Source organism: Gymnoscopelus microlampas, assembly GCF_963454915.1.
Source record: "Gymnoscopelus microlampas genome assembly, chromosome: 6".
Classification (NCBI taxonomy): domain Eukaryota; kingdom Metazoa; phylum Chordata; class Actinopteri; order Myctophiformes; family Myctophidae; genus Gymnoscopelus; species Gymnoscopelus microlampas.
Window position 1 is genome coordinate 44,545,931 of NC_139943.1, and position 12,041 is coordinate 44,557,971.

At 45.6% G+C, this 12,041-nt stretch overlaps 1 protein-coding gene across 10 annotated transcripts in view; it reads right to left on the reverse strand.

Annotated features, from left to right (window-relative positions):
• Window positions 1-1,251: 1,251 nt before the first annotated feature.
• The window catches only part of frmd4a (FERM domain containing 4A), a 102,571-nt gene continuing 91,781 nt past the window's right edge, over window positions 1,252-12,041 (reverse strand). For 8 of the 10 annotated variants that reach the window (XM_084059011.1, XM_084059008.1, XM_084059009.1 and 5 more), the window contains exons 18-24: window positions 11,672-11,728; window positions 10,768-11,005; window positions 10,164-10,325; window positions 9,527-9,865; window positions 6,849-7,447; window positions 5,408-5,510; window positions 1,252-3,885 (exon numbers count right to left, since the gene is read on the reverse strand). In XM_084059011.1, coding sequence (XP_083915137.1) covers window positions 3,783-3,885; window positions 5,408-5,510; window positions 6,849-7,447; window positions 9,527-9,865; window positions 10,164-10,325; window positions 10,768-11,005; window positions 11,672-11,728 — 1,601 coding nt within the window. In that variant the 3' untranslated portion in view covers window positions 1,252-3,782. Of the gene's footprint in view, window positions 3,886-4,560; window positions 4,633-5,407; window positions 5,511-6,848; window positions 7,448-9,526; window positions 9,866-10,163; window positions 10,326-10,767; window positions 11,006-11,671; window positions 11,729-12,041 lie in introns of all 10 variants that reach the window. The other 2 variants (XM_084059007.1, XM_084059010.1) reach the window with 2 other exon arrangements.

Genomic DNA, 12,041 nt, shown 5'->3' on the forward strand with positions numbered 1-12,041 from the left:
AGGTAGTCCTAAGAAGATTCTAAGTGACAAAGCAGTAACTGGTCAATTATTTGTAGCACCTGAAAGGGTTAACAGAACTAAGGAGAAAAAAGTGAGAGACAGAGAGAGAAAATACTGGTTCATATAAAAACAAGGAACATTGTTTAAACAGTTGCGAATGTTAAAAATCCCACCGTGGAGGCTCCATGGCGCCCCCTTCTGTTAAGTACAGGAAAACAAAAAAAAAGATCAATAAAAGTTAGTTGGTTTGCTTTATCTTTATCCTTTCAGGACTAAAAAAAGACTTCATACATTTCTACGGAGAAGTACGGAGCATTTCCAGAGCGACAGAGGAAGGGTACTTCACACTTTCGTCACATTTGGGCTCAGAGGTCAGAGGTTACGACAAGGTTGAGAGTTCAAAGGTGAAATAGGACGGTTGGGGGGGGGGGGGTATTATGTATAACAGACGTGCTTGTGTTTGGGTGTGGCGGACGCTGGGTGGGGGGCATGCATGGCATTGCGTCATGGAACACAAAAGGTGGCTCTTTCAAAGAGAAACAGTTGGCACTACAACCGCGGTCAAGACAGGGCTTGAGCTTGTACAAAAGCTCAGAGTTGGTTTTGAACCTCAACGATGGGGGGAGGGGCGGGGTTCTGGTCGAGAACCAGATGCACAGTGGCAGCTTACATTTAACATGATGATAGGAGGGGAAAAATGGACAAAAACCAGTGCGCTAAAGAGACCACACACTGGTTGGAGGGGTACTTTAGAGAGTACGGTTCCATACACTGGGGTATGTCACCCACCCTGTAGCGATGGGCCTGCTAGTCTATAATAAAACAGCAGCTTCCCTCTTTTGGGGAGCATAGTTCTCAACATTAAAACTCTCGCACATGATGGGAGTTACTTAGAGATCACACTCCTCAGGACAAAACCGGATGTGCTTTTAGACCCTGTTCTGACAAATTCATTGTTTGAGGAAAGAGGCTCAGCGTATTTGTGTGACATTTATGATTGAAAAAAGCGGGGTGTACGGCTTGTCTTCTGTCCTGATGGTGTGCACAGGGAATAACACAATTGGTGGCCTAAGGCAGTGGTTTTCAACCAGTGGTCCGGGGACCACCAGTGGTCCTTGAGGGGGTTCCAGGTGGTGCCCAGCTAAATGATGGAGAGTTGGTAACCAAATGGACCCTTATAGATCTTTAACTCTTGAGAGCGTAAAATGAAACCATTTGGTTTCATTTTACGCTCTCAAGAGTTACATAACAAAATATTCAAATGTTTGGATCTGAGAGAATAAATCTCATCAAACGGTGGTCTGTGGCTCAAACGCCGAATAAATAATGGCCCTTGATATGAAAAAGGTTGAAAACCACCAGCCTAAAGGAAGCCAATCAAGGTCCGTCTGCTGCCGTAATGAGATCCTGATGATACAAACACGTTCCTCATTGATTCTGTGGTGAAATGACCACTGTGGAGACATTTTTTTTGTTGTGTTTTGTTATTTCCTGGCTATATCAGGGGGCCATCTGTATTTCCTCTGATACTGTGTACTGCCACTTAAAGTGGCACCTTTTAAATCAGATGATAATGATTCCAAATTGGGTCCTTATAGACATTGTATGACTATTCATGTTGTGCTTGGAAATCAATCAAGACTGAAAACTCCACATACGCACGCACACACATACGTGCGCACGCACGCGCATGCACGTGCACACTCTCTCACACACACACACACACACACACACACACACACACACACACACACACACACACAGTAAGTGCCTGAACTCCTCATACAGTATGTACAGTATGTATACCAGGTGACTGATTGAACAGTTTATCTCACTGTCACTCTGCTGCTCTGATAGCCACACAGTAAAATCCGGAGTGTTTCATTTAACTCTGACTGTGTACAAATGTTGTACAGTCTAGGAGTTACCAATGCATTAATTAACACTGAGGATGTTACTGTGTATGGAACTGGGGCATTGAGGAAACATGGCGATTGAAGGAAATGACTGTTTCAGTGCTGAATTACAGTACAAACGTAAAAGCACCAACATGTTTGGCACTGATAATTCTAGTGTGCCCATATGACTATGTTCTGACAGTCAGGTGCTCTGGCCAGTGTTGCGTATAAGGAGAGAGGACAAGCCGCCACTAAAAGCAACTGTATTCAGTAGGAAAGCTCCTCTCCTCTGCTTGTACACGCCTGTAAAAAAAGTTCGGTCCCATCCTTAACCTGCAGGCAATGCGGAAAGAGCAGACACTGGGGCTGGACTGACGGACAAATAGACAGACAGAATAGACCATGTTTTTCTTTTTTTTTTACCCAGCCCGTCCCCTACACTTCTACAAAGGGAAGGACAGAAACACAGCGTGGTGGGGACCAGTACACAGCCACGACTGCAGCAAGAGAAAAACAGAGACAGTTACACTGAAGCTTAACAGACGTCCACACTGGTCGATGTGCTCGACTTTCACAGATCTCAAACAGCACAATCGTCCTTCACTTCCAGATGCAGGTAGCAGACAGGAGGGTTGTTTGGTGAGGGTACGACCAAACTAAAAGCACACGTTTAAAGTTTACAGGTACTAAATTAAACCACTTTTGCCTCCTCGACCCCCCTATCTTTCGACCACCCCGGTTTTGTCGAATGTTCTCAGCACAAGATAAGACAGACTGAGGGTTGTAGCGGACAAGGACAGTCCCATGAAAACCATAGAGTGAAAGTCAAAGTAAGCCACAAAGTCATTTGAAGTACGCATAGATTGTGTTTACTGCCAAACCCCCCCCAAAACCTCTCTCTGTGATGCACCTACAGTATGGGGGGCCTTTTATCCCCGTGGAGAAATGCACGCTTACATTCACTCTATGCCCGGTTCATGTGCTGCCACAACGCCTGGTATTGCTACGGTCCTTGCTAACTCAAGACAGCGTCCCAGGAACAGTCCACTCCCACTCGGTTGACTGACGGTCCGTTACAGGAACTACGGGGAACACGAGTATCAGTCTGACTCTGTGCAGCGTCCGTCTCCACGAGAACCCTGCTGCATCCAGTTCAGTCTGGTGGGATCTTTGGTTGTGGGATGAACCGAGACAGTTTGTCCATCAGCTTCTTTTATGTTTAACGTCGCTCCTCCTTATGTGTCATTTACTACCGCTCTTTCTTTTCTTTTTTTTATACACAGGTACAAGTGAACCAAACAGACATCGATGGATGAATGAGAGCAGACGCACACCTATCAATGGGCCCCCCGGGGTATAAAACAGGATGGCAAGGGCTCAAAACCAGCAGGTATCCTCTTGATTGTTTGGCAGTACACTGGTGTTAGTCAGTAAGGTCCGGGAGGGGAAGGTAAGATAGGAGCGGTGACAGCTGACACTGCTTTCTGTGAATCTGAGTGTCTGTGTGTGCGTGTGTGCGTGCGTGTGTGCGTGTGTGTTGTGTGTGTGTGTGTGTGTGTGTGTGTGTGTGTGTGTGTGTGTGTGTGTATGTATTCAGTATATCTTTCTGTCTCCCTGTCTCCCCTCTGCGTCATTTCCTCGTGTGCTGCGTGCGGAGGAGTGTGGATGAGGAAAGGGGCTCTGTAGTGCTGCAGGGGGATAAAGAAAAAAAAAGTTCCAAGAGCCTGAGAGGCTCTCGTAAACCCATCGTTTTTCCAGGTCACCAGTCCAGTCCGGGCAAGGTGGTTTACGGGGACCTTTTCAAGACGAGGTTGTAGGTTGTAGATGGGTAATAGTAGCGAGGGTGAGGGGCGGGGGGGTGGGTAGGTAAGAGAGTTAAGGGTCTCAGACCAGAGTTCCAGGTTTGGCCTTGTCGTGTCCGTACCACTGCACGTCTGCCAACTCTGAGCACAGCGGGCTGCTGAGGAAACAGCTGTCACTGAAGGACCTGCAGGGACGTACAAACAGAGTTCAGGCATGAGCATCACACTGGGTACACCTGTTCCCCGTCGCGCATTGGTATACCTGTTAAGACCAATGAGTCAAAAGATGCTATCACCTAGTATATGGGTGTTAACCACGTATAAGCCTTATATATTTGCCCAAAATATGGACAGCAGGGTTAAAGTGGGTAAGTAAGTGTTCAACAAAACGTACAGTAATCATTAGAGAATGTCTCAATTCTACTGCTAACATCATTACGGGTTGTGTTTCTGTTAGTGGAGTCTGCAGGAGATGAACCACAGAGAAGCATTGACAGCCATGACAGAATAGAGCACATGCACAGAGTCCAGATACAGAACAGGCAGAGAGAGAGAGCCATTGGCACAGATACTGCCACGCTCAAAGAGCAAAAGATAAGAGCCCCCGTTTCAGCCCACATACACGTCACATGTTTTGTCATATTAGCAGACGGTGAACACATCAACACCCGCTTTAATCCCCAACTTGGTGGGGGGGGGGGGGGGTGTCTCTCAGTCGATACAAGTTTGATGAGGTGCAAATTTGTGCCGACAGCTGTAGCGTTAATCTGTTTGCTTCTCGGTATCGCTGTTGAGTTTTGGACTCCTACGGTCTACGTTTTTTTGAAGCCCTTAGGAGGCTGAGCCCAGACAGACAGTACCTCTAGGCATCAGAGCTGGGCTGAGGGGCAGACTGACACACATCCTCAGTAGGAGAGCTGTCTGCTGTGCCTCTAAACCAGGAAGAAAGAAAGACACACACACACACACGCACACGCACACGCACACGCACACCAACGCACATGCGCACACACACGCACACGCACACGCACACACACGCACACGCACACGCACACACACACACACACACACACACACACACACACACACACACACACACACACACACACACACATGCACGCACACACAAGGAAAGGAGAGTTAGTAACGGAAGAGAAAGGAAGAAGAAGGTAGGGACAGTGAGAGAGAAGGCATGTTTGGGGGGAATTATAGTTGGAAAATGTTAGGTTACAGTGTTTAGAGATGCAAAGAAAATTTATTAATGCAGAGAGAGGAAACAGGGTGGGAGGGGGGGGGACAATCAGAATAAGAGGAAGGCATCAGAGCAATAAAAAATAAACAGGAGGGGGGAGGTGTTGAGGGGGGGGGGACATTTTACAAAGGCGTTAAAAGAGAGTTGAGTCAACGTGGTCAAACAGTAGCAGCAGCGCATTAAGTTGAGAGAGATGCAGTCAGTGCTTTGTGAGTATGCCTAGGTTAGCTATAGGCAGAGGAGCAGAGAAGACAAGATGCAGAATAGCGATGTGCGCGCTCATCCTGTAATGCATGAACATCTGGGCCTGCACCGCTGCTGCCGAGCAGGAAGTCCTAAGAGAAGACCTTTGACTTTGTTCCCAAAAACGTCTTGTAAGTGTACGTGTGTGTGTGTGTGTGTGTGTGTGTGTGTGTGTGTGTGTGTGTGTGTGTGTGTGGGTGCGCGTGTCTTACCCGCTCTGCCAGTTAAGGATGTGCTGTGGGCTACAAGGGGGTGTCGGTGTGGCAGCCTGTTCACTGGAGGGGGTCATACTCCTCTGGCTGTGAGGGGACGCAGCTATGTGGAGAAACTGACAGTCAGTACATGGGCGAAAATAACAGAACACAGACACACACACACACGCGCACACGCACACGCACACACACACACACACACACACACACACACACACACACACACACACACACACAACTTGTATGCAACAGTAGGTACTTTATGTGATTTGGGGAGTTTAAACCAAGCATGATATTTGTGGCACATATGAAATATCAATGTTTTGTCCATACGTATGTTGTTATACCCTGTGCTAACATACAGACACTCCCACAGGCAAACACAATAGAGACTGCAGTGGGGTGAAGGACAAAGGAATTCCATCAATGCTTCACTTATTGGCTTTAAGGCACTGTTTCTAAAAAGTGGGGTCAAGGGACCTACCGGGGTCTTTGAGGGGATTCCAGGGGCAAAATGTTTAAACAAAAGTTTTGTCTATTTGAACAAGCTCACAATGTGTCACGATGTGACAGGATGTGAGCTTGTAGATTTGCTATTTAAAATACTATTTCAAATGGGGGCCCAATAGATATCAATTTGGAGGTCCTTGACATGAACATGTTTGAGAACCACTGCTTTAGGGGGTATGGTCTGATTGGTCTCTATGTGTTTAGGGGGTGTGGTCTCTAAGGGTTTAGGGGGTGTAGTTCAGGGCAGACAGGGATCATGTTTCCAGCACATAAAAGCAGGTTCTGCAGGCCTCGTTGGCGCAGTAGGCAGCGCGTCAGTCTCATAATCTGAAGGTCGTGAGTTCGAGCCTCACACGGGGCATTCCTTTTCTCCCAGTCACCACTATTAAGTTTAAAGTTAGAGCTGAGAAGCCTTTAAAGCTTGCCAATGTAGTTTACTTTGGAAAATTCATTATGTTACACTCTAGAGTTTGAGTATAGAGTTTGAGTTGAGTAAGGAGAACTTAACAAAGTGGTAATTAACATAAAAACAAACAAAGACTTTTGTTTTGTTTGGGCTGCAACTAACTACTATTTTCACTTTATTACTTTTTATTATTCGGTTAATCTATGTCATTTAGATCATAAACAAATAAGGTCAAAATGTACTTTATTACATATTAACTAAGCCTCACATCACAAGTTACATGTTAACTAAACACATGCTCACTAAACCTAAACAGACATAGTTGAATCTCTTAATATGTTTACGCAGCAGTTAAAATCATAACTTTTTATTTGATATAATTTAACTTTATATTTACATATTTAATATGCAACAGATAAGAGCAATTTGATTTGATTAATGTATCGATAATTAAATAACTCGTTTCACCACTACAATGTTTTAAGCTAGCCTACATGAGGTGCACGCCACCTTAAATCCACCCACCTGGCGAGCCCTTGGCGAGCGTTCCCACCCTGCTCCCTCGGCCGTGTCCCAGCGTGCCTTGCTGCGACCCCGTGTCCGAGGAGTTGGACCCCGAGTGCGAGTGGCTCCTCTCCTTGAGGCTCCCCGAGGACCTCTGGTACCAGCACCTCAGCTCGTCCGACACGGCCGCCCGGCTGCCCCCGCCGCCGCTTCCTCCTCCGCCGTCTCGCCCGAGCGAGGGAGTCCGTACGATTTGCGACCGCGACGGCGTGAGCCGCCCGCTGCTGCTCCCGTCTCCGCTCTCGTCACCTCCCCAGGTCTCCTTGTAGAGGCCGCCGGCCGTGTACGAGCTGGACGTCTTGAACTGGGCCTTGACGCTGTAGTGGCCCTCCTGGTCGCTCTCCAGGCTGCGCACCACCACCGCGCTGGGGCTGCCCTCTACGTACAGCGGGTACTCCTTGATGCGGTACTGCGACGACGGCTGGCTCTGGCTGTGGAGGTAGACGCCGTGGTGGCCGCTGCCGCCCGTCCCGCCTCCGACCCCAACGCCGCCGGAGCCGTTCTTGGCCGCCAGGTTGGGCATGGAGCCCGAGTTGGACGAGCCTAGGTGACCCGCCGACCTGGAGAGACAAAGAAAACGAGCGAGTCAGATATGTGCAAAAATATATATGTGTTATATTCACTGAAGGACTAACACATTGTAAAACGCTTTAAAATGAAATAAAATAATGGAAATATAAATCTACAAAACAAGTGGAAATATTGGCCTAAGTAAGGGTGACACAAAAGGAAACGCCATGGGGTCACCAAAAACAGTATGGCTCATCCTGCAGAAAGTCTTTCTTTCTTTTTTAAATGTTTTATCCTGCAGTCTTTCTTATATTATGAGATGTCTTGTGTGCAAAAGTTCACATTTTGGCTTGAGGATGGCGCTGGAGGAAAGGTCATGGGGTCACTCAAATGGTTAGGGTTTCATCCTCAGCATATGCTCAGCAAGTTTCATGGCAAGCCGGCCAATAGTTTTTTGAGATATCTTCTGCAGGTGGATATTTTGGCCAAAGGGTGGTGCTAGAACAGAGGTTTTCAAAGCCAGAGATAGTGGGCCTTACTTAAGCCAAAAAGTCAGACAACTGCGTCCCACCCCATGACATTACTATAGGCATGACATTACTATAGGCTGCGTTGTTTATATGTGTATTTAACGAGACATTCAGGTCCTGTGGTTGGGTAGTAGGACCACTACTGGTTGACTAGAGATATTGCATGAAACTAAAATGGAAATAAGTTCTCATGCGGGGGACCTAGGTTTCACATGAAAGTTATATGTTGTTGTAGAGTAAAAGGAGAGTCAGGGCAACTTTCAACTGATATATTTAACAGGGTCCCCACACATTTTTAGCAATGAATTTCCAAAACTTTTCCAAAACCTTTCCAGAATATTTAGCCCAATTTCCAGGCCTATATAACAATCATTCGGCGCAATAATGTGTCTCTCACTCCTATGTAGAATGCCCAAAGATAGGCAGTGTAGCAAAAATAAAGTTTGAGACATACATTAGGCTGCCGTCACACAGCCCGTTCGGCGAAAAACTACTTATGTTACATATTTCGTGTAATATTATTCATGTTTATGAAAATGTTTTGTTTTAACAAAATCAATAGCCAAAAACAATGCATAGCCAAATATTTTTCCAGGACCCTTGATAAATTCCAGGACCTTTGATGATGTTTGATCAATTTCAAACCTTTTCCAGTACTGGATTATTATTATTTTTTTTTCAAAATATTTCCAGGAATTTCATGACCGTGGGGACCCTGATTTAAGTAATAGTTTGCGAAGCCGCAACAAGTTGTGCCACTGCCAGGTTTAATTTTATGCTAGCATGCTGATGAATAAAGGCCAGAGCGCACAGTAGGGGAGCGGTAATAAAGAAGTTAAGAAGTTCAACTCGTTTCACTAATTGTCTACTGGAATTAGGCAAACTAATAAAAAAACTAAAAGTAAGGAGTTCTCCTCGTTTCACTATTTGTATGCTGGGTTTAGGAAAACTAATATAGAAACCAAAAGCAAGAAGTTCAACTCGTTTCACTAATTGTCTACTGGAATTAGGCAAACTAATAAAAAAAACGAAAGTAGGGAGTTCTCCTCGTTTCACTATTTGTATGCTGGGTTTAGAAAAACTAATATAGAAACCAAAAGAAAGAAGTTCTCCTCATTTCACAACTAGTATGCTGGAATTAGGAAAAACAATAGGTCACATCTGTTGATGCGTGAATCTGTGGGCATAACTACAATTATGCTTCATGTCGCTTTCACCTCAAATCTCTCTGAATCCCACCCCGCCCGCATCTCACACTTCTCACACTTTTAAAACCCATGTCCCAGAGGAAAGGCCATACTTTGGGTTTAAAGTGCTTGTTGGATGGACCAACTGACTGACTGACCTGCAATGCCATCCTGCATTGCAGGATTCTCAATTTTCCTCACTGTCTCTACCATTTAGCAAAGCATTTTATATTACTCCTGTAATTTATGCAAAAAGCTGGCAAAATAAATCGTAGAAAATATATAAATACTATTTCATAAATATAGAACGTGTGTGTACTACTTTGGCCATTCATACATTATAGAATCTGGGTCTATTTTGTATTTGTTTTCTATATTTTTAAACTAATGTATATAGGCTATTGTCACCTACCTGTGCCGTTGCCTCTGCCTCTGTCGGGCCTTGGAGGGCGAGTCCTCTCCCAAGGTGGAGTAGTTGGGGTTGCTGCCAGGGGCGTGGGGCCCACCGGCGGGGTAGTAGTGCTCCGAGCTGCTCTGGCTGGTGCAGGAGGAGCAGTCGTCCAGCGGGTCGGAGCCGTTGGAGCCACGGCCGGGGCCCAGGAAGAACTCGGGGCTGCCCAGCGTGCCCAGGGCGTGGGGGTGTGCGTCGGGGTCGGACGGCAGCAGCTTACCCTGGGACTCCAGGCTGGAGCTGCGGGTCCTAAAGTGCTGAGCCAGACTGTGCAGACGGGTGGGACTGATGTCCACTGACCTGTGGGGACACAAGGAGAGCCCAGGAGGAGGGTTTAGTGTCATGACCACTGAAAGGAACCCAGGCATACAGGGAGTGTGGGTGGCTTCTGAGTACAACACCATTGACATGAAGAGCTTTAAGGTGATTGAAAAAACTAAAACTAGACTAAAATTAAAACATTTCAGATGACTAAAATATGACTAAAACTAAATGGAATTTTATTCAAAAGACTATGAGGATTAACACTGTATGAAGCAAGTATTTTTCAGTTCCTGTTTTTTTGCTAATAATGTGATGGTTGCAGTAGGTGGCTGACCTGGTGGAGTGTACATAGTGAGGTGCCCTGGTCCTCAGGTCTGGGGTGGAGGGCATGCTGGACTGAGAACTCCAGTGAGGATTGAGGGCTCTGATGGGGCTGCTCTGCAGAGAGTTACTGCCCCCTGCCTCCGCACTGCCCGAGCTAGGGAAACGCCTGTGACTGCGTGGAGGTGGAGATGGCAAGAGAAATCTTTTATTACTTATTTGAAACATATTGAGATATAATAGTCAATGGATAACGGCAGAAATGTAAAAAAAAGAAAAAGGAAAAAAAGGTAGATACATATATGTAACTCAATTCTATTTGGTAGAATCAGAGTTTAAAATATCACAGGTCAAAAGGGGGAGTGACATAGTGACAGATTAAAGATTGAAGATTATGTCCAATTACTGTATTGTTTGTTATTTTGAGACAGGACAAATGTGTGCAAGTTTGCTGTCTGAGCATCCGTTGTGTTGTCAGATGGGGGGAAAGTTTGACAATGTGTTGTTGTACTGTTGGAAGATTGTTCCATTGTTCTCTAGCCATAAAACTTAAAGATGACTGTCCATGGAAGGCCTTGCATTGTGTAATTCTGCATACCGATTTTCAACGTTCTTACCTGGAGTGTGAGGAGCGCTTCTTCACCTTCTCGTAGGGCTCGTCTAGCGATGACTCGCTCCACATCTTGGGCTTGATGGGCGACTTGTCGTACTCCGTGCGCGAGTAGTGCAGGTGCCGCAGGCCGTCGAGGGACTGCGGAGGAGGGGGCCTGCTGTGAGATGGCGGCCGGGGAGGGAGGCCCTTGTGTGGGGACGCTACTGGTGAGAAAGTGGGGGTTCCTGTCACCTGGGGGTCATCTGAGATGGAGATGTCGCCAGGTTAAGTTACCGTGATGCATTTTTGTTACAGAGCAGTGTTGATTTCGTCGACTAAAACTAAGACGAAAAACGTTCGTCGACTACCTTTTTTCACTGACCAAAACGCAATAAAAACGCAATAAAAACTGAGGTATGACTAAAATGTTAGTGAGGGACTAGTGGAGAAGAGATCCAGTAGAACTAAGACCAGTCAAGTGAAAATAGCAGATCTACAAGCTCACAACGCGTCGCGATGCGACGCGTTGTGAGCTTGTAGATCGGCTATTTTCAGCATGCAACCAAGTGTAAAATCAGCCATTACGACGGCATCAGGGCACCGCCAAAATACACCTTAGTCGACTAAATCAACTGTAGATTTAGTCGACTATAATCTTATGATATTTAGTCGACTAAAACTAGACTAACACTAAAACATTTCAGGGGACTAAAATATGACTAAAAATAAATGGAATTTTATTTAAAAGACTACTAAAACTAAATCGAAATTTGCTGTCAAAATCAACACTGTTACAGAGGGAGTTACCAAATGTACCCCTCCTTGATTAAAATGTGTGCATCTGATTTTGTTTTATCTTTGTTATCTTTAGATGAGCTTATCTTAAATATTGCCAGTGATATCAGAAATTGAAGGGATAAACAACTCACCATCATCTAACACCAGGGCATCAGACAGAGAGCTGTCTTCAGAACCAATGTTTGCCTCTGTGGGAGAGAGTATTGAATACTGGGGTTAGAAGGCAATTGGTCAGTCAGTGGTTCTGCACTGGTTACACGCAGAGATAAGAATTAAGCATGAAGAGAGAATACATTAGATCACATTTGCCTATCTTTGATGTACGACGTATATACATTTTAGTTCAATTCTACAACATTATTTGCTTTGCTCAGGCCTGTATGGAGATGACCAGAGCAGAGAGCACAGTGAACACCAGTGGTGGAAAAAGTACTCAAATGTTTTACTTAAGAAAAAGTATCAATACTGCAATGTAGAAGTACTCTGTTACAAGAGTACTTC